This window comes from Tachysurus fulvidraco, chromosome 11, assembly GCF_022655615.1.
Source record: "Tachysurus fulvidraco isolate hzauxx_2018 chromosome 11, HZAU_PFXX_2.0, whole genome shotgun sequence".
NCBI lineage: Eukaryota > Metazoa > Chordata > Actinopteri > Siluriformes > Bagridae > Tachysurus > Tachysurus fulvidraco.
In genome coordinates this window covers 3,289,056-3,312,113 of record NC_062528.1, presented here as the reverse complement: position 1 = coordinate 3,312,113, position 23,058 = coordinate 3,289,056, and the positions used below count along the sequence as shown (strand labels likewise).

At 39.1% G+C, this 23,058-nt stretch overlaps 1 protein-coding gene across 1 annotated transcript in view; it reads left to right on the top strand.

The window, feature by feature from the left end:
- Nucleotides 1-23,058, top strand: part of igsf11 (immunoglobulin superfamily member 11) — a 77,589-nt gene continuing 54,531 nt past the window's right edge. The window contains exon 1 of the mRNA XM_047820203.1: nt 1-679. Coding sequence (XP_047676159.1) covers nt 625-679 — 55 coding nt within the window. The 5' untranslated portion in view covers nt 1-624. The remainder of the gene's footprint in view (nt 680-23,058) is intronic.

The window sequence follows — 23,058 nt, the reverse complement described above, 5'->3', positions numbered from 1 at the left end:
TCTGCTCCTCCCTCGTACCCAACCCTTCCTCCCGATGGCGTCACCGGCGTCTCCGCGGCAACAGCGGCAGGAGAGAGAGAAAAAAAAGAAGGTCCGTCTCCGGGACGCCGCGCGCGTCTCAGCATATCGGACCCGGAGCGCGCGCGGTCAGGACGCACGGCCATGCACTGTCTCGCGCTCTCACCCGGGGCTCGCGCGTGGTGTTTCCTTCGGTTCCTCGCGGTGCTATAAACAACAGTAGTAGTAGTAGTAGTAATAATAATCATCATCATCATCATCATCATTATTATTATAAATAATACATTGTTTATCCTGCGGCGCGGACATGCGCGGAGCAAACGGAGCAAAAATAAAAGAAACTGCGGACAAAAGGAGGAGAATGTCTGTAATCCGTTAAAGACGGGATGCAAAGAAAGAGGAGCGCGTGGAGATAAGTGGCACAGAAATGCAGCGGTTTCACATTTTGATTTGTGTTACTAGAATGAAAATCTAGTGTTATAGGACAAAGACTTGATTCATGCATTGGGAGTCGTTTCCAACAGAGAAACTCTGGACGCACTGATTTGCAAAAATCAATCAAATCCAATTCTAAATAAACCCAGAAAGATTTAAAATCCTGGAACGATGCTGAGCACTCACAATTTATGGATTGCATGGCTGGCGCTCTTGTGCATGGAAGGTAAGGAATTCTGGGATTCTGTTTCATTCCAAGTTCATGCATGCACGCTGAGAGGGAGTCTGCTTTTAGATTGAGGACTGTGTGTGTGTGTATGAGAGAGAGAGAGAGAGAGAGAGAGAGAGAGAGAGAGAGAGAGAGAGAGAGAGAGAGAGAGAGAGAGATTTCAGGTGCAAAGAACAGGGGTTGCAAGGAGTTGCAGACAGGAATGCAATCAGATCTGAAAGTTGCACGAGGCCACGTGTGAAGGTTATATTTCCCCGGCTTTTAGTGTTATGTCTATGTTGTGGAGTCTACAGAACGGGAAGAGCCAGACAGCGCGTGCTTGTAGTCCTGTAATCCTCCAGACGATTAAGAGGAGCTCAGTTAACCACGTGACGAGCTCGCGCTTGTAAGTTTTGTAGCACAGGCGCGTGCTTTAACGCTTTATTTTGTGAATCAGGATTGGCAGATTGTTGAAGGTGTGTTGCAGTGTTGCAGTGTTGCAGAGAAACATGCAACGACTTCACATACGGACAGACCTATGATTTAACACAGGATGCAAGAGACTGAAAGAAAGTTCTAGCTCATGTCACGTGACCCATGACCTTATAATACTTTTTAATTGTTAAAAGTTTTATAATCTAACTTTAGGCTTTGTGGCACTCCAATAGAGTTTATTTGGGGGGGGGGGGTCGTGGCCTAAAGGTTAGAGAGTTTGACTCCTAACCCTAAGGTTGTGGGTTCGAGTTTTGGGCTGGTCACGACTGAGGTGCCCCTGAGCAAGGCACCGTGACCACCCCCCACCCCCCAACTGCTCCCCAATTGCAGCAGCATAAATGGCTGCCCACTGCTTCTGGTGTGTGTTCACTGCTTCTGGTGTGTGTTCACTGCTTCTGGTGTGTGTTCACTGCTGTGTGTGTGTGTTCACTGCTGTGTGTGTGTGTTCACTGCTGTGTGTGTTCACTGCTGTGTGTGTTCACTGCTGTGTGTGTTCAGTGCTGTGTGTGTGTGTTCACTGCTGTGTGTGTGTGTTCACTGCTGTGTGTGTTCACTGCTGTGTGTGTTCAGTGCTGTGTGTGTGTGTTCACTGCTGTGTGTGTGTGTTCACTGCTGTGTGTGTGCGCACAAGAGGTCTTCTCGGTTCTAAAGAAATGTACCCGACCCAAAGTGACCCAAATCACTTTTTACGTGCATACTTTTTTTTTTTTTAAGAAAGACCCGACCCGAGACAAACCCAAAAAAATTAGACCCGAGTCCGACCCGACGGCAATTTTTTTTTAACCCGACTGGACCCGAATGTTGCATAACTCTACACTAAAGTAACCGCTACAGAGTGGATTCAAAATTGATTGACAGGTCTGTTTCAACAAAAGTTAGCTTACCGCCAGCCGCACGTCGCCAGCCACATGTCGCAAGCGGTCTTGGCAAACAGAGGAGAGGTTGGAAAAGGACTCGAGTCGACACACACACGTGAGATACAGTAGTTCAGGTCTTCTCGGTTCCGTTCTGTAAAAACACATTCATTTTAAATTACCTGAGACCCGATGCCACTATTATTATACCCTAAAAGTGAAACTTTTAGATCCGAAGCCGCTTGGGTCGGATCTCAGGTTTTCGGATCTAAGTGGACCCGTGAAGACCTCTAGTGTTCACTTTGGATGGGTTAAAAGCAGAGAACGAATTCTGAGTATGGGTCACCATACTTAGCTGTATGTCATGTCACTTTCAAATTTGTCCGATTGTGAAGGAGAAGGAGTCAGATGCCTTCAATGTCGTTTTATGTTTTTGACCGATTATCAGTCGAGCGGAAGTTGAGAGCACTTTTCGTGATTTTGTAGAATAATCTGTTCTTCATGATTAAAGTATATATCACTGTGAAACAATAGTTGGGACGTGTTCGATCAAACCAGTGATCAAAGACTTTTCAAAATTTGTCTCAGACGACCAAATCATGGCGTGGGCCGAGCTTTAGATTCCCGATGTCTTGTAGCTCTGCGTCGTTCTTCAGATCTATATATGTATATATAAACTGGAGAAATTGGTCATCTTAGCATTTTTTTTTTGAGAGTTTCTTTCCAGAATCGATGCATGGAAGATGAAGAAAAGCTACAAAAATCAAAGCTGGAACATGACCAGAATGCCTGAGGTTTAGTTGACTGTCCTGTTTTCTGGTTGATTGATTTCTCTCTGGTCTGTGACCTGCTACGTTGCGCTTCTATACTAATTAATCTAACGTGGTCAATACCTCAAAATTTCCAATCCCAAAGCTACATGAGATATGTGGTATGATGCACGTGACGTTAGCATACTGTACGTTTGAGGTCAAGTTACATAACTGTAAAGACCTAAGCAATGAATCTGTGAAGTAAAATTCAACATCAGAAAACCTGTTTCTGATTAGCATGCTAACACCACTACATTCAGGACTTAAATGTAGTTGATGAGCACCAAAAATTCCTCCCATTTATTTCACATGAATGAAGTAGCATGAGGAATCATTAGGCTCTGTCTAGGATTCGGTCTATTTTTTATTTTTTTTTTAGCATCTAGCATCTTCCTGATACAAAAAATAAATAAATAAAAAAATCAACATTTGAGAGAGTGTCACGGTAAAACATCTGGTTGCTGTTGAAGGGTAAGTAGCTTAGCATGCTAGCAATCTTTGAGACAGTTCTGGGACACTAAGTTTTAGTTTCCTCCACCCTGAAGGATTGCTTGTTTATATACATAACATTTTTACTTATTTTATCAGAGTCACAAGATTTGAAGTCTTTTATTTAATTTAATTTAATTTAATTTATTCATTCATTCATTCATTCATTCATTCATTCATTCATTTATTTATTTATTTATTTATTTATTTATTTATTTATTTATTTACTAAAATTGGCAAAGTTACAAGCACAGAATACTTTCAAACTCGTAGCAATGAAAGCACAAATGTAATTACTTTTTAAGAGAGCTGTACTCATGTTCCGCACACGTGAATGAACGACGGCATTGTCTTGTAATGTCATGAGATCGAGCAAATCTGCGGAAAATCCACGAAAAATTTAAAAATAATTGCTTCGCAAAATCGCAACATTCTGTAGGGATGAATCAGACTGGGTTGAAAACATGCCAGTGTGTAGCATGAAACATAATGATGTCTGTATACATCATACATCATTAAATAATTCTTTGATTTTTTTGACTAAAGATGTCTGATGACAAAGTTGTGTAATCCTGTGAAAAGTAAATCTTATTCAGATCAGATTGCGAACGCTACAGCTACGGAAAAACTTGGTGGACACGACTCCGAATACGGCAGTGATGATTCTTCTGAAACAAAACATGCTTATGAACAGAAAAAAAGACTTTTACTGCTTTAAACTCACTTTGACAAAAAGTTGTGTTTATTTTTTGTGAAAAACAAATTCCAGTTAAGGGTGGCTTAGCGGTTAGCACGTTCGCCTCACACCTCCAGGGTCGAGGTTCGATTCCTGCCTCCGCCTTGTGTGTGTGTGGAGTTTGCATGTTCTCCCCGTGCCTCGGGGGTTTCCTCCGGGTACTCCGGTTTTCTCCCCCGGTCCAAAGACATGCATGGTAGGTTGATTGGCATCTCTGGAAAATTGTCCGTAGTGTGTGAGTGTGTGAGTGAATGAGAGTGTGTGTGTGTGTGTGTGTGTGTGACCGTTGGCACTCCGTCCAGGGTGTATCTTGCCTCAATGCCCGATGACGCCTGAGATAGGCACAGGCTCCCCGTGACCCGAGGTAGTTCGGATAAGCGGTAGAAAATGAGTAAATGAATGAAATTCTAGTTATCGCTGATTTATGATGTAAGCAAAAGGCAAGAAAGTACCATATCACACAAATAATATATTTACGGGATTTAGAAGACACCCTTATCCAGAGTGACTTACAACTGAGCAACTAAGGGTTAAGGGCCTTGCTCAGGGGACCAGCAGTGGCAGCTTGGTGCGTGTGTGTTCACTGCTGTGTGTGTGCACTTTGGATGGGTCAAATGCAGAGAACGAATTCTGAGTATGGGTCACCGTACTTAGCCGTATGTCACGTCACTTTCACTTCACTTCACATAATCTTACAAGATTTTTTCTGGGTTTCGTACAGATGTGCGACCAGGATTAGGAAGAATCTGGAAAAGTGAATAAATATTCTGGAAAAAGTACTAAAACAGGACAGTTTTTTTTTTTGTTTTTTTGGTTTTTTTTTTACAAAATTTTACAAAAACAAAAATAAATAATAAATCTGTGAATACACTTTCTCTGGTGTTTCTCACATATCTGTTCAGATTTTAATTTGACGCAAGAAATTTCCTGATTTGGAAACTGGAGCTTTCTTTTCGTTAGCTTCTCATAGCTAACTCCTGATCTGGATCTTAACTGATATTATATTCTGAGCTCAGTGTCATTCCTCTTCAGCTGTCACTCTCACTCTGGACCGGTGCCATTAATTTTGCATCCGCTGCCATTAATGGACAGGCGCGGGACAGGAAGATCAAAGGAAGGACGACCTGACGAGGACGTGAGTGGAGTGAGACGTGAGGACACGGGCGGAGGAATTCTACTGTAAACTCCGCGACTGGACAGGAATCAAATTTTGAAGCTTCTAATAAAGATGCATGGGATCCTCAGAGACCGAGAAGATGATGGATTAGAGACGTGTGCGTGGGTGTGTTAGCGTAGCATTGCGTGGATCCTTGAGGAAGGACTTAGCTTAGGTGTGTAACGTTTACTGATGCTTCATAATTGTTTTTTTTTTTTAAATTCCCTTCATTCGTTCTGTGGCTCACTGGTGAAATATCAGGGACAAGCCATCGTCCTCATTTCACCGCTCATTGCTCTTCCGCAGCGACTAAATTGTATCTAAGACGTGGTTAGGGATAGAAATCACGAGGAAGGACAGAAACCTCCCCGAATCCGATTGATGGCTTTAATGGCGTACCAACATGGCCTCACATCTTAAACACCTAAAGCTCTAAACATCTGCTCTGCTCTGAGCTAGTGTTTAGTGCCATGCGCCCCTCATGCCATCATGCTAAAGTGCTTTTTTTTTCATGTTTTTTTTTCTATCCTGCCTAAAAAGAAAAGCAGAGCAGCTGGCCTGTACACGGGACAGATGGGAGTTTCCACCTCGATTATCTTTAGCTAAAAATAACCACATCCCAAAAATTAAATGGCCGTTAGGAACGCTCCTAAAGGGCACGAGCGGGAACGAAAGGAAGAGGAAGGACGAGAAGGGGAAGGAGGGAGGAAATGGACAATAAAGGCATCTTGTGAAATTTTATGGGAGACAAGCAGATGTATAAATGATGCAGGAGATTCAAACCTCGCTTCGTTATTAGCGGCTAATGGTGTCAGCGGCTAAGGTCGTGACTTTCTCAATGATGCGTTACTGTGAAAAAACCCAGAAGTTCACTCAGTATGGGATCAGGACACTTCTGGTCAGGATGTTGAAGTTTGAGCTTGTGATTGGTTAATGGAGGTGTTGCAACTCTTTAGACCACGCCCACTTTTAATGTAACTCTAAGTAGAGAAACGGATATTTAGAGGTCGCATTAAAGTTATGAACACTTATGTACTGTAAGGTGTATGAAGGTTATATAACCTGTTCAATGCCACAAAAGGATGTCTCACACACACACACACACACACACACACACACACACACACACACACACACACACACAAACACACACCAGGCAATTTCTACATAAAGCAGTTCGACTGCGGTGCTCTAAAAATACACCAGGTAATAATTTCACACTGCTGCTAATGTCGTTTTCTTCATCGCTCACAGCTCAGGAACGATCTAAAGAAGGAGAGCTGAACAAATCTCTCTCTCTCTCTCTCTCTCTCTCTCTCTCTCTCTCTCTCTCTCTCTCTCTCTCTCTCTCGCTCTCTCTCTATTCTTTCATTCCTTCCTTGTTTCATTGACTGAAAATCCATTTTTCTGTGTAAACGCCGGGCAAAGACTTTCATCTTATTCAAAATGTTTTCACAGTTTTCTCAAACAAGCCTTTACAAAAGGTCCAAGGTTGAGGGTGTGGTTATAATTGGACCCCCCCACCCCACCCATCACACACACACACTCAAAGCACCCCCCCCAAAAAAAAAATTTAAATAAATGTATAAAATAAATAAATAAATAAATATTCTGTCTATTATCTGAATAATAATAATAATAATAATAATAATAATACATTCTAGACATATATAATTTTTATTTGACCTAATATTAACTTGTATTCATTTTTGATATTGGAAACAAAATACATGTTTTTAAAATAATTTTATTAGTTTAATACGAAATATTTATTAATCTTTTTTGTTCTTTATCTGTTTTATATCTTTTACTTCTAGTCCCATTTTTTTGTTCCAGTATATTTTATTTCTGTTATTTTTTTAGTGTCACATAAAAATACCACAAATATCCATTTCCTTTATTTTTACCAATGAACAATGAAGTGTAAGATGGAAACAATCAGAAACATCATATGAGTGAATATGAGTTGTGTGTGTGTGTGTGTGCGTGTGTGTGTGTGTGTGTGCGTGTGTGTGTGCGTGTGCGTGTGCGTGTGCGTGTGTGTGTGTGTGTGTGTGTGTGTGTGTGTGTGTGTGTGTGTGTGTGTGTGTGTGTTTCGATGAGAGGATTCGTCACACAGGAAACAGACAAATTTTGCAGAAGGACGTGTGAGTTATTGTACTCCATCAGGCAGCCATATGTACTTCACCAGCTACGAGAAGAGCATCTGTCCTCCAGGAAACGTCTCAAATCTGTTCACTACTAAAGAGAGAGAGAGATAGAAAGAGGGAGACAGTGAGAGATAGACTGACAGAGAGAAACAGACAGACAGACAGACAGAGTGAGAGACAGGCATACATAGACAGACAGACCGACAGAGAGTGAGTGAGACACACAGAGAGAGACATGGACAGACAGAGACAGAGAAAGATGGAGACAGAGAGGGTGTGATAGTGAGTGATAAAGACAGACAGACAAAGACAAAGAGGATGACAGAGAGGGTGAGACAGAGATAGACAGACAGAGACAGAGAGAGATACAGACACACAGATTGATAGAAAAAGGAAGACAGAACGACAAAGAGGGTGAGACAGATAGACAGACACAGAGAAAGAGGGAGACGGACAGATAGACAGACAAAGAGAGAAAGAAGGAGACAGAGACAAGGAAGGTTAGACAGATATAGACATACACAGAGAAAAAGGGCGACAGAGAGGGTGAGACAGAAAGAGAGAGAGACAAGAGAGGGTGAGACAGAGATGGACAGACACAGAGAGAGAGACAGAGAGGGTGAGACAGAGATAAACAGACAGAGAGAGAGAGAGAGAGAGAGAGAGAGAGAGAGAGTGAGACAGAGATAGACAGACAGAGAGAGAGAGACAGAGATAGACAGACAGAGAGAGAGAGAGAGACAGACACAGAGAGAGGGTGAGACAGAGATAGACAGACACAGAGAGAGAGAGACAGAGAGGGTGAGACAGAGATAGACAGAAAGAGAGAGAGACAAGAGAGGGTGAGACAGAGATAGACAGACAGAAAGAGAGAGAGACAAGAGAGGGTGAGACAGAGATAAACAGACACAGAGAGAGAGAGACAGAGAGTGTGAGACAGAGAGAGAGAGAGAGAGAGAGAGAGAGAGAGAGAGAGAGAATGTTTATAGCTGCTGTAAGAACCAGATTAAATGTAACTATAAACGGATAAAAGTAGGACATTCTACAACGAGTAAAATGTGGAATCACTGACAAGTCGCTGTGCTACAGTGTAAGAGTAATAAAAGACAGGGACGTGCTGTTATCAGATAATAATCATCACTTCACTCAGTTGCTGTCTTTACAAAAAATATTGGCACCCTCAAACATCCATAAAAGGAGATGAGGTGCCTGGGCTCACGGTGTGAGAGACCAGTGATCACATCATTTTACCTGCAGTGTCTCTTGGAGTGTCACACAGCTTGTGTGTTTGTGTGCGTGCACTGCAGAATAATGTAGGATAGAATGCGTATAAGGCCACAGACCCCATCTGTACACTGCAAATTGCCCTATTATCTCTGTCTATTGCTCTCTTGCTCAGGCATATTGAAACACAGAACTACACCTACACACACACACACACACACACAGAGTGTATTATGCTCTGTCGTTCAGCCATGTGCTACATTCAGTCCTGTTAGTCTGTTATCCTCCACTGAAAGGGCAGCTGAAGGTGTGTCTGTGTGTGTGTGTGTGTGTGTGTGTGTGTGTGTGTGTCCATTTAAGCATATAAGTAATTAACACTGCCTCTGATGCATGCATTAATCAGTATTGAATTAATAGTGTGCATTTTAAGTTTTATGTGTGAATTGTGTGTGTGTTTGTCTGTCTGTGTGCCTTTTGTATGTATGTGTGTTTGGTCATTTGATTGTGTCTCTTTGTGTCTGTCTATTTGTGTCTTTGTGTGTGTGTGTGTGTGTGTGTGTGTGAGAGAGAGAGAGAGAGAGAGAGAGAGAAAGAGATTGTGTGCATTAGCAATGATTGATAGAAAGTTCTACAATAAACACGACACATGGCAAGTAAATATCATCTTATTAATCAATCATTCAGTGAATTAATTCATGTTCTAACACAAGGTTTCTTTACAAAGGGGTGCTTTTGTTGAATGCTGATGATTTACTGGATATCGTGTTGTGTAAACTCTCGTAGCATTGAAATAACAAGCCATAAACTCTCTCTCTCTCTCTCTCTCTCTCTCTCTCTCTCTCTCTCTCTCTCTCTCTCTCTCTCTCTCTCTCTCTCTCATGTCTCATCAGCATGCTGCTGTGTAATTCATTCTTGAAGTCTTGATGTCTTATTTAAAGCTGCATTAATTAGAATTGCTCTCAAGTTGCAGCAATCACACAAGCGAAGGTTTTTTTTTTTTCTTCTCCTCCAGTCAGGTGCGCCCGACTTTCTTTCAGCTCTTCATCCGTGCCTCGTTTAATCGTCTCCCCACCGTACGCCAACTCCAACACCTTCACACGTACCGTAGTCCTGAGCGACTTCTCTGTGAAATCATTAAATAAGATAGAAGAGCTCTCTCCGGTTCTGGACTGAGAAACCCAAACAATCCTGCGGTGAACTTTTACAAAACAAAGAGAAGGTTAAAAATAATAAAGTACACTTTAATCTCACGTGTCTCACTCACGTCTCCCGGGAGCTCACTGAGAGAAAGTCTTAAACAAAGAACTGATCGCTGTTAAAGACCATTCCCAGAATCGCTCAGTCGTAAAAACAGCATGCTGAGAATCTCAGAATTTACTAATGGATTCTCACACAGTGCTACAAGAAGAAAGGGAAAAAAATCCCTTATTAAACAAAAGCTAAAAGGAAAAAAAAATATCCATCTTAAATGAAACTGCCTTGGCTAAAAATGACACCGCTAAATAAACGCTAAAAGCAAAAAAGGGGAGTTAAAAATGACTTACACTGAACAAATCACAAAACCTCAAACAAAACTTAAAAGTAAAATCCTTACTTAAGAACAGTTTCAAGATAAAGATTTACCCAAACTAAACAAAAAACTAGCCACACTAAACAAAAGCTGGAGGTAAATAAGCTTCCACTCAAAGAAACTTGTTATATAAAAAAAAAACAACAACCAGAAGCCAGACTAAACAAGTCAGAAAAAAAGAAACAAAAATGAAAAGTAAAAATATTCCAATTAATAATAAATATAAAACAAGCTAGAATTCAAAATAATAATTAAAAAGTATCGAAAACAAGAAAATACGCTTATACAAAATATACACAATATTAAAAAAATAAAAGTTACCCTGTCGAATAAAAAATAACAGAAATAAAATCTAAATACAAAATCAAGAAGTAAAAAAAGAAATAAAGAAACATTCAAATAAATCATTACAAATGAATAACCTGTATATCGGGTATTTATATGATTCTGTAGATCAATGATTCAGAACAGAGTATAGAATATTTCGAGGAATTTAGAATATAAAAGACAAAACAGATTAAACACAAAATTTCGAAACCAATTTAGAAATAGCTAAACTGGTTAAAAAGCTAAAAAGAGAAATTACATTTAAATATTAATCATCAATATTTAATATAACGGTGAACTGCTTAGTTGATCTCGTTTTTATTACTTTATTATTAGTATTTTGATTCTTCTTTATTAATGCTGTTTTTGTTATTGTTTGTTGTCACTTCAACGGCATTAATAATGTGTGTGTGAGTTGTGAAGTCGTCTTGGTGTTATATGTTAGCATGTGTTAGTATTGTTTTTTTCCCCTGGATGCTTTGTTGTGGTTTTGATAGATGTGAAGGAAAAAAAAAAACTAAAACCCCATGGGCTAATAACAAATGTGTCCTGAATGCATCATACGCGTCCTGGTGCGGGGACGGTCGCCTTGGCGACGGCCGTCCTGGGTCGCTTTGTTGAATCTCATTAGCATGCCAGCATGCACGTCCATCTTCCAGCGAAACAAAGGAAAGCCCTGTTCCCGAGATGAGGAGCTGGAACACAACGGGGCTCTGACGCTGAGTCACAGGGTTTTACTTCACATTCATGAGAGAGAATAAAGAAAAATGTCTGGAATCTTAGCGCTAACTAGCAATGAATCAATATTGCTAAAATATATAGTCTCTCGACATGAATCTACAGTATCACATGAATTAGTGCTGTTGTATTAAAGTGATATGAATGTTCTAATTAAGGAGTATAACTTAATAAGTTATAGAGAAATAAATAATAAGCTCTGTCCAAAATTGCGTACTTGTGCACTATGCTATCAATAGTGAATAGTGAATGAATAGTGTTTACACATGGAAAATGTTGGACACTTTATGCACTAGAGAAAGAGGGGCGGGGCTACCAGACACTGACCTGGATGAATAAATATTTCAAGATGGCCGACATATCACTGGTAGACCTCTTACAGTAGGGTCGGGTATCAAAAGAAATTTCCCGGGTCCAATTCTGGTTCCAGTTCTGCCTTACGAGTCCCGGTTCTGATTCCGATTCCATAATAAAAGAAATGAGAAAAATAATGCACAATACTTAAACAATTCCATTTGTGTTTATTAATCACTCTTTAAATATTTTAAACAGAGCATATCAATTCATATCAGTTTAAATTTAAATAAATCCAACATAAAATTTAACATCCAGAATTACAACTTAGCAAACAGTTAGCAATTTTTCTGAAGAAAAATGAACGTGTCCGCTTTCTCTGGGAGAAGACGAGACCTTTCCTGGCTTATTGTATCTCCAGCTGTGGAGAAAACCCTCTCAGACGGAGTAGATTTGCTTCATTGTTGTAGCTTTGGAAATGAATCCACACTTTCGATTTTTTTTAGACATGTTTAACACAAAGCGTACCTCAGCACAGCAGCGCGAGTGACTGATTTCTGTGGTAAACTGCCTTAATTTGGTTGCGTGACTGTAAACAGTGTAAACAATTAATATTCATGAGGTAAGACGTGGCTATTTTAAGTGACCGCTCCCAGCGCTTTGCCCGTCATCACATCGGAATCGCGTTTGGAAAGGAAACTTAAAAATTCGGCGCGGTTCCGGTTCCTGTTAAAAAATAAGAACCGGTTCTCGGTTCCCAACCCTATCTTACAGGGATATAGCGGATGCAGCTAATGATTCATTAATACACGAGTCAAAGTTTCCACTCTACTGTAGATCGGTCAAGGCTCACAGTCATACAAGTTACACTGGATGGATGGAAGGATGGATGGATGGATGGAAGTTAAGTTTGATGGATGAATGGATGGATGGAGGTTAAGTTGGATGGATGGATGGAAGTTCAGTTTGATGGATGGATGTTAAGTTGGATGGATGGATGGATGGATGGAAGTTAAGTTTGATAGATGAATGGATGGATGGAAGTTACATTTTATGGATGGATGGATAGATAATACAAGACATACCACATATTTTTCAACCATTACTGGATTATTACCCTTAGCCTCTGATTCAATGTATTCAGATTAACTGCAAAAAAAACAAAAAACTAAAGAATCTCTTTGAGTGCTGCATGCTCGGTTATTGAACACTGAACCGTCGATCTACGCTAGCTGCTAATTCACGGGCTAATCCATTAAAACAGCGTGTTGTGTATTATTGTGGATAATAACTCATCATGACAATGAGATCCGCATCGAATCGATGAAGCGCAAGACAGTAATGGGGTTTCAATGTAAATCAGACCCAATCTGATGGAACGGTGGCACCCCCTTCTCTCTCTCTCTCTCTTTCTCTCTCTCTCTCTCTCCCCCTCTTTCTCGTTCATATGTTCACATGTAGACTGTGATCTGTCACCGGTTGCGGGCGACGGGTTTCTCTGGGCCCAATTACAAACCTGAAAATAGTTTTCATGCCGCGTGAACAAAAGATCTGCTGCAGAACATCCATTTGTAGACGAGATTCAGAAAAGGTCATGTTCCAAACACACACACACACACACACACACACACACACACACACACACACACACACACAAAAGTCGGAGTTCATCCTCCTTCTCTCCTCCAGTGACTTCTTTTAATTACAGAAAAAAACATCTGAATTTTTATCAGTTTATAGTTACATTTAATGCTATCGGATGTCCACAGAACAACATCCTGTTTTCGCTTACATTATTGCAGCTATATATGGCATTTCTTTTTTTTTATTTTTTTTATAATGAAACAAACAAGCAATCAAATCTTTGTCTATTACAGTTTTATTGTTAGAAATCACTGACACTGGAGACTCCTTATATAAATGTTAAATAGCACCAATGCATTCGTTGTCACTTCTTCCACAACATCAATACATCATGTTCCTCAAACACAGTTAAGCTCAGATTAAAAATCGTGAACGTTTTTTTCATCATGCAAATTGAACAACAACAACAAAAAAAACATAGTTTTGAATCACCCTGTTCCACCCACGCTCCGTTCACGCCGCAGGACTCGTCGAATGCCACAACATTTCCTTCCTGTTACCTCAACACATGGTGTAGATATTTTTCAAAACACATTTTGTCCATTTCAACATGAAGCCCCGAGAGAGACCTGATGAGAAATGAAAATAGAAAGGAGGACGAAAAAAAAAGCTGGAAGGAAACAAGGGTGAATGGGACTAACGGGTAATATATAAGTAGAGCGACGTGCTTTTGTTCGCTAGGTTTTCATGTGGTATAGATATTACCTTCCCAAACAGTGTGTATTATAGAGGAAATGCTGTGTTCTGAATCCTGATTGGTCAGAATGTGCTGATTACTAAAACAGCATGTCTGATCTGAGTGGTGAGTAGTTTATATCAATGCCCTCATTCTTATGCGTTATCGTTTCTACAGCAACAGCTTCTTCATTCAGAATTTTCACGATAATAAGCAGATAAATAATGTTATTTATATTTTGTGATGAAAGACAGTTCTTTGAAAAAAAACTGGGTGGTGTCAGATTTCATGCTACCTTCAAGTGCTACTGGAATTGTCGTAAATGGGAGTTTTCCATGAGGAAATAAATAAAATAACAAAAAAGGAATACAGTAATCCCTCGCCACTTCGCGGTTCGAGTTTCGCGGTCCAAGTTTCGCGGCCTCAGTGCATCGCTGATTTTTCAAAAATATTAATCGAAAAATAAAAGTAAAAAAGGTTTCCTAGGATGCCAGACAAAGAGAGAAACTCTCAGAGGCTTTGTACATACCCACGGGCACTCAGACAAGGCACATGATTGGTTCCCGGCGTGAGATCTTAGCTGATTGGCTGCGCATCATCGCATCCTCTCCCAGCTTCTTCCCTTGTTGTATCTCGCCACTCTCGTTCATGCTGTCAACCGTGTCTCGCGTATTGTGTTCGAAATTAACTTTTCGTTAAGACCTTACAATGCCTCCTAAGTGCCGTGCCCCTGCGAAAGATTCCTCTAGTGAGCCGAAGAGGAAGATGATGACCATCAGTGAAAAGGTCAAACTTAGGGCCAATCCTACTTCGCGGATTTTCACCTATCGCGAGGGGTTCCGGTCCCCATTAACCGCGATAAAAGAGGGATCACTGTACATACGAATGAACCCGGTGTGGTCCGTGTTCCAATCTTGTTACCAACAAGAAAGTGATGTGAACATGACTTACTCATAATTATGGCTTAAGGAAGTAGGGAATAGGATAATTCCGATAACAAATGAAGGCAGCGTTGTACTGTCGACGTATCCCTTCATGCACCATAAAAGCAAACCGTTTTGACGCCAGCCATTCGCTTTGTTCCTTTGCTTCCACTTCAACAATACCAAAATACTTCTACACACACACACACACACACACACACACACACACACACACACACACACACACACACACACACACACACACACCTGCTTTCTTTGAATATCACCCTTGCACTAAATATGCATGCAAAGCTCATTTACCTTTCAATTAATTACACATGAGTACTATTACCAGGTCAGTCAATTAATGATTAATGTTTTTTGTAGATTAATCTGGGATATGTCTCAGGAGAACCTCGCTGATGTGGGTAGACCAAGAACAGAAAAAAATCAAGGAGCTGTGTACAGTAGCTCAATGTGAAGAGTATACAGTAGATGCTAATTTTCTAGCAAATGTGTACAGAATGTTGGGGAACAGCCTTGAAAATGTAGGTTGACTTTTATAAAGAAGACTGCCAGAAAATTGTCAGAAGATTGGTAATAGGTTGTAACAAGTTCACCTGAGGGAACAAAAGGTTGTAAGGGCTGTATTTTTCATATAAAGGTACTATAAAGCTCAGAAGTAGGAGGATGGAGTAGGAATAGGTCACAAAGATAGCTTGTTAGAAGGGTTTGAGAAGAACATTTTAACATTAGCTAAGGGACCACTTGCAAACGGTGCCAGCTTCACGAATCTGGATGCGAACCTTGTATATCCATATGATGCCATTCCATGCAGCTAATCTCCCCTGAACATGCATCCATTAACCTTTCTCCACATTAAACACTAATGTGTGGTCTTCTGTCAAGCCACAGCAAGTATACTAACAATAGGGTTCATCTGAAATAATGGTTGACAGATATAAATGCCTTTGGGTAATTCTACTGGGGGGCATAATTAACTTTGGCTGTCCGATCTTCTCAAGCGGTGGTCAACGATTCTTCTCGTAAAGATCTGCCCTCCTGCGGAGATTCAGTGCTAACCTCGCACACTTCATCTGACATTTTAATAGCCTCATACATCACTGAGTACTGTAGTAATATCAAGAGTGTTAGGTTTGGACAGGGATAGAGACCGTGATCAGCGCTCTTGTCGTTTTCCCGAAGGTTCGCCAGGTTCCATCCTGTGAAGTGTTTTTATTTCATATGCTTATGATGCATTGACAAAGGTCATCAATACTAGAGATTATTTCATATTTTAGATTCAACCCCATAAGTAACATACAGTACCTGACAGACTAGTGCATAAAAGAGCTTTACAGTTATCGAACAAGAATATCAACTAGATTAGATTTGCCTAGAAGCATAACTTTCAAGCAAGGTAGGTCTGCTGGAGGAAAAAAATACATCTATGGAGTAAAAAGTAAGACTTAATTAACTACAACTTCAATGTTCCTGGAAATCTTGATGTTGACTTCCTACCTTAGGGCCTTTTTACACCTGGTCACTTCGTGTGTTTTCTCTGATCCGATAGCTATCTGATTTGTTAAAACTGTTCCATTTACATTAGGCCACATAAATGCGTCTCGGCGAATCGGATATCGAGCCAGCACTGGTGGGAAAACATGTTTGTTTCTGGTGCGATGCACGACTCGGGAGTCACCTGCGAGTGACGCACTTCCGTTTGGGAGGAGTATAGCGCTGATGTATGTGGCTTGAACAAACCACCTCCTGAAGTGGTTTGAGCGATCGGATTTATATCAAAATCGTTTTGGAGGGCATTTAGACCTGGTCTTTTTACCATCGGATAGCTATCTGATCACAGAAAACGCATGAAGTGACCAGGTGTAAAGATTCACTGCCCTAAACTACCATACTTGCTAGAGTTATTGATAAAAACTTTCATCCAGGTTAGATAGCACCGAATCATATAGCTATAGCACTGTAGCTCTACTTGGGAAAAAAAAAACCTGGTAACCCTTTGATAAGACGGTAAGTGATAGGACAAGTATGGGACAAGGCTTGGCACTGGCGAACAGCCTTCAGACTAAATAGGATATTTAGAGCAAAGGGATTTGAAAAGAAAATTGATAATACCTTAGCTTCAACCCCTGATTTAACCCAAATGTACACCTCTGTCTGACAAGTATTTGACTGACCTTGGGAGTTGTTGATCAGGATCAACCAGGGTACATTTCCCCAGTACTTTTGGGAAAAATAGCTCACCTGGAGGAACATAAAACTGGTAAACATTTTACAGAGCAAGTATTTCCAATACTATTGCTGAAGATCTACAGTACTGCATGGTTTACCTGGTATGGACATGTAGATGCTGCTGAAGCCCTTGATGTACAGAAGAAAGCATATTAGGTTTGAGTTTGAGATAAGAAACTCGAAGTGTATCTAGAAGACCGGGATTCAGGATGCCTGGTTGTTGACCAAAGAGGAGATAAACAATTCTCTCTAAATACACTGATGCAAAGTAGCGTCAAGGTGGAAGGAATGCTATCAATTGTTTTTTTTTTGTTTTTTTTTCCTTCTTCTGATCAGAGCGTTCAAAGTTCAACTTTTCTGTTGATGTTAACATAGTGAGCTAAACCCAATTACCTGTAGTTTAGTGTCCCATGAGCTTCTTTTTTTCCTCATTTGCTTCAGAGAAAAATCAATAAGCAGTGAAGCATTTTGCCTCAACCCGAGAGGCTCGGCGTCTACGATTGTCAGAAAGTGTGACGGCACGATCGAAGCCCTGGATTATTCTCTAAAACCCCTTGACTACACACACAGACAGATGTGTCACTGCCGCATTTACACTGCCATTTTTGCCTTTCCTTTCACTGCTCTCGGCATCAAAGCTGAGCGATTTTATAATCGAACATAGTACGACCTCTTCCTAATCATTTCTAAGGACTATACCATGTGATCATTCTGCAGGATTTACTCTTATGGCCATTTCTTTCTACTGAATCAACAACTAATTAGTCCTTTTTTTTTTTAATTAGCATCATGATGCATTTGGTTAAAAATTCTAACTTTCTTATAAGGTACACAAGAACACATTTTATAAACAACAACAACAACAACGACAACAACAACAAACAGGTTTATAACAAATTGAGAATGCTGGTTCGTAGTTCTGTATGTGGCCTTAATAGAAATAGAAAGTGTCACTGAAAATACAAAGGTAAAGAAAGGGCAGAAAAGAAGGAAAGGAAGGGCGAAAGACGGGTGAATCTCTCAGCAAAACCGCCAAGCGCTTGCTGTCGCTCGGTCGGAACCCTGGGCTCGGCGCCAGCGCACGCCTGTATCTATGGTAACAGATGTACTTTTCAGAGGCTTTGTGCCCATTGTTTAGCTTCATAATTGCTTGGAATTTGAAGTGTTTTAGTGGAAATGCAATGATGGTGAACAAATTTGAAGAAAATATGTTTATACTTATATATTCTGTATTTATTTATTTATCTTTCTATATATATATCTATATATATAATGTGTGTAGAGAGAGAACAGATTGCATTATGGGTAGTTCCCACCTTTTTGTGTGCCAAGAACTGATCTTTTTTGCCAGACTGTATGACAATTCCCCCCCTTTTCTCTCTCTCTCTCTGTCTCCCGCTGCTCTCTCCATCTCTCCCTGTCACAGCTTGATGTCTAAAACGATTGTATCTCCGTCTCTGAAATGAAAGGCATTCCGCACCGTACAGTAGGCAGCAGGTACCATTAAAGTGGGGACTAATAGACCATAAGTGTTCTCTATTACACTCCCTCACACACACACACACACACACACACACACACACACACACACACACACACACACACACACACACACACACATCTGGACTTTGAGTTAAAACATCTTGGAAAATTAATAATAATAACTGACCTTGGTTCAGGTGGTTATCTGTAAATTTGTTAATTAAAGGTGTGGTAAAGGATTTTTTTGTTTTTTTGACGTTCTCCCCAACTTAACAATTTAACTATAAATGTTTGAAATAGTTTTGTCCATAGTTTTCTTCAAAAACACTGCGACCATACCTAGCTAAGACAGTTTAATTGTTTTGCTAATCTAATCTGAGAACGAAGCTCAACACACAACGTTCACACTGCTTAATGCATGCTTAAATAATTAGCTTTAGAAGTTATACACATTTTGTGACCATAAGCGAAGTTAGCGAAGTTAACCGTTATACTGTATTGAGCCACAGATGAGCCTTGCGTTAGAACAGCGCTATTGCTATATTTGATGAAAATAAAGACACAGAATGAAACATTCCACCATTGTGAGAGTCAGAAGTGATGAAGAAAAGGGCTTGAAAGAAAGATAAACAAAGATATTGTCCTTCTAGACATGTGATAGGTATCTCAGGTTCTATATAAAAACACAGCGGCAGTGTGGGTACAGCTAGCAGCTGGATGTTAAGCTAATTGTACACAGAGGAATCTGGTGCCGGTGTGGAACAAATGTAGAACAATCAGCTCTTTCTGCACCAAGTAAGTATTAGGTTTGGGCCATTTCTGGAAGGACTAACCTTGGATCAGGTCATTAAAGCTGCAGTAAGTGATTTTTTTTAAAGCTGTAAATGATGTATCCGTCATTGCATGCTAACCGCTATTCCAGATATAGACATTCACAAATGAAAAAAGCGAATGCTTTAATATTATAAATAAATCTCACGGCTTAAATGTGAAGCGCCGTAGCTATAATACATGATACATTAACTAGGACAGCTTTATCCTTCGCATCTCAGGACTCATTGAAATGGTAAGCCTAGCTTTTTTTTTTTAATGTAACAAAGGATCTAAATCCCTGTTGACCATTTACTGTGTCTAATAAAAATATGTTCTGTTTTTTATTTTAGTAATTACATTTTTAGCTATGCTTAGTTAGCTTACATTAACTTTTTTCACCCCAGGGAACTATCCTTTACCCTGAAACGTGTGTCCGAGCTTCGTGACTGAGAGCCTAATGAATGTGCGACCTAATTATTTATAAACCTTGCTTCAGGTCTAATTCAGTCAGTGTGAGATTTGCTTTCTCACTTCTCCACTAATTCCTCACACATTCCTCGGATTTCCACCTGCACAAAACTAAAGCGAAAGAAAGAACAATCTTGATCATTTCTTATCTTGTATACAGTAGGTGCAGAATCTTCTCCAGATTGATTGACATATTCCTACCTTTGCACAAACATCATGATCCCTAGCGCGCACACACACACACACACACACACACACACACACACACACACACACACACACACATTCACATGCAAACATTTATTGATTTTCCCTCCATTCCTCTGTCTGGTGTTTAATTAAAATCGTCCTGCCACCAGCTCTCTAACGTAATTATCACTCATGGATTTCAGAAACAGATCGAGTGTTTTCTTCGCCTCGTTGACGTGATCGTGGACGCGGATAGATCGCGCCTCACGGTTATGCCATCGATCGTTTCCCTTCGCCTGCCAATGCAATGAGCAGCTCTGTCCTCCCCCTGATTGGCTGCACATTGATCCCATTGTGTTGCATCATCCAGCCAGACATGATAGTGTTAAACAGCTGAATTTGGAACGCTCTTAATTTATTTATTTTTAATACAGGATCAAAAAAATTCACGTTTGGGGTCATTTGTATTTGTATTTTTTTTATTTGTTTATTATTTTCAAATATATTTTATTTCTCACAACAGCAACAACAAACTTTTTTTGGCTTCTGACTACTTATTTATTATCAATAATTTTTTTTTATTATTTACCTAATTTATTTATTTAATTAAATATTTATTTGCATAAATATTTAGTTAGTTAAGCAAAATGATACTGGATATGTTTGTTTAAAGCATAAAAACAACAACAACAACAACAACAAAATAATATAACATAATTATATGTTATATTATATAAATAATATAATTAATATAATTAATTAATTATAATTAATATAACTAGAAAATGGATGGATGGATGGATAACTAATATAAATATAAATAATATAATAATAATAATAAGAAGAAGAAGAATTTATAATATATTATATATTATAATTTTATAATATAATTAAATTATATAATATAATGCAATATAAATATAAAAAATAACAATAATATTTATTATTACTATTATTATTATTATTATTATTATTATTATTATGCATGTGTTATTTCAATATTTCTTTATTTAATCAGAAGTTGATTAATATCAATAATAAAATATGAGAATATTCATTTAAATGCATTTAATATATACACAAAATGATTCATATTAAAGATTATTAAAGATTATAAAGATTTAGTTATATATTTTCTTAACTAAATATATGTGTATATAATTGTAACAGGTCGCCCTCATACTGTCCGTCTCTCTCTCTCTTCCTCTCTCTCATTCACTCTTTCTCTATCTCATTCTCTCTCTCTCTCTCTCTCTATCTATCTATCTATCTCTCTCTCTTTCGCTCCTTCTCTCTCATTCACTCTCTTTCTTTCTCTCTCTCTCTCTATCTCTCTTTCTGTCTCTCTCTCTCTCTCTCTCTCTCTCTCTCTCTCTGTCTATCTATCTATTGTGTGTTTGTGCTTTAACTGCGTGACTGAATGTCAGTTACACTGCAGTGTAATAAAGTATCCTGCATCACGTCTGTTTTTAAAATTAGATTAGAAGGGTGCAGTCTAAACTTTAGAAAAGAAAAAGAAAAGTTTATTTCCTTCCTTTGCATTCTCTATCTTTTTTTTTTAACCAGAAGCATTTTTGGTTTTCAAAAAAAGAAATAAATAAACTACAATAAAAATGCCAGGTATTTTCTCCCAGCGGAGCAGCCTTGAGCTACAACACAAGCACAAAACATTCTGATGGAGATTTAGAAGTGATAAATATTCATGAACCTCTAATCTTATTCCTCTGCACAGTGTACAGCTTTTTCCCCTTCCACAGACGTGGGATTCAATTATTTTCAAAGATCAACAGCGAGTCTACGTCAACATCTGTGTCCTTCATGTATTTAAAAAAGGAGCTCTGTAGTAACACAAAATCCTTTCTAGACAAATCTAAGTAACAAAACGAAAATGTGTTTACTGCTCAATGTGATAGCACGTAAATACACTGTGGTCTAAATGCTGAATTCTGATTGGTCACAATCAAAGTGTCGTTATTGTTGTTACGTTATTGTTTCTATAGCAACAGCTATATGCGTTCACAGGACGCCGCACATAACCTCAAACTATTAAACCATTTTGGTAAAGAAAAGTAAAAAAACGTAGAATTGGTCACGCTTTTTTTTTTTTTTTTTTTTTTTTAGTTTATTAGATGTTTATGGAAGGAATGTCCAGTGTTAGTGCTTTGTAACCGCCATGATACTGGGACAGTGTTCAGGACAGGGGAAATTATGCAATTTCCATATTATAAAAACAGGATCTAACTGGAAAAGTCCATGCATTATTATAGTGTTTTCTATCTTGTTTTATCATTAGCATGACTTACTTTTCTCGTGATCTGAACATAAGCTGAATTTTTTTTTGTTCTTTTTGTAATTTTTTTGTGTGTGTGTGTGTGTGGGGGGGGTAATTAAAATTACTATATTATTAATAACATTACTGAGTATATGCGAATTGCCATCATAAAAAAAAAAACTGATGCAGCAGACATTGTGAAAATTAATATTTGTCTACGGCTGTATACTGTAATTGTTTTGTTTTTATTTTGCTACGTATTCATTTATTTTTTGCTGTGGTGTAAAGGCTTGTAGACCCTCACAGTAGGTTCACTATATCATAGTCGATGACAAAGATGCAGACATCACAGCCTCTTTCTTAGATGTAGGACACTTATGTGGAAGTTGCCAATTACTGCCTCTAAAACGAGAGATCGCGAGAAAATTAAGTCGTCATCATGACAAAAATAACTTTTGTTATGTCCAGATAACGAGAAATCAATGAAGAATAAAATGTAAGAATGCAATGGCCCCTTAAGGCTTCCCTAAATATTCATGCTTCATTGTATCACATCACTCTAACGTGGATTATTTCGGATTGACGTGCGTTACTCCTTACATAACACGTTGTCGCGAATTGCTTCCATTTTACACCACAAGCATAAAGCTAACAGAGAACTAACCCCCTCATGCCTATTGTAGGTTTAAATCTCGGTTATTTCCACACAAATGAATTTAAGACAGACAGCACAAGCTGAGGAACATTAGGAGATTACTAAAAGCAGCATATGGCACACTCGTGTACATGTACACATCGCAATCTGTGACGATCCGTCATCACGAAGCTCTCC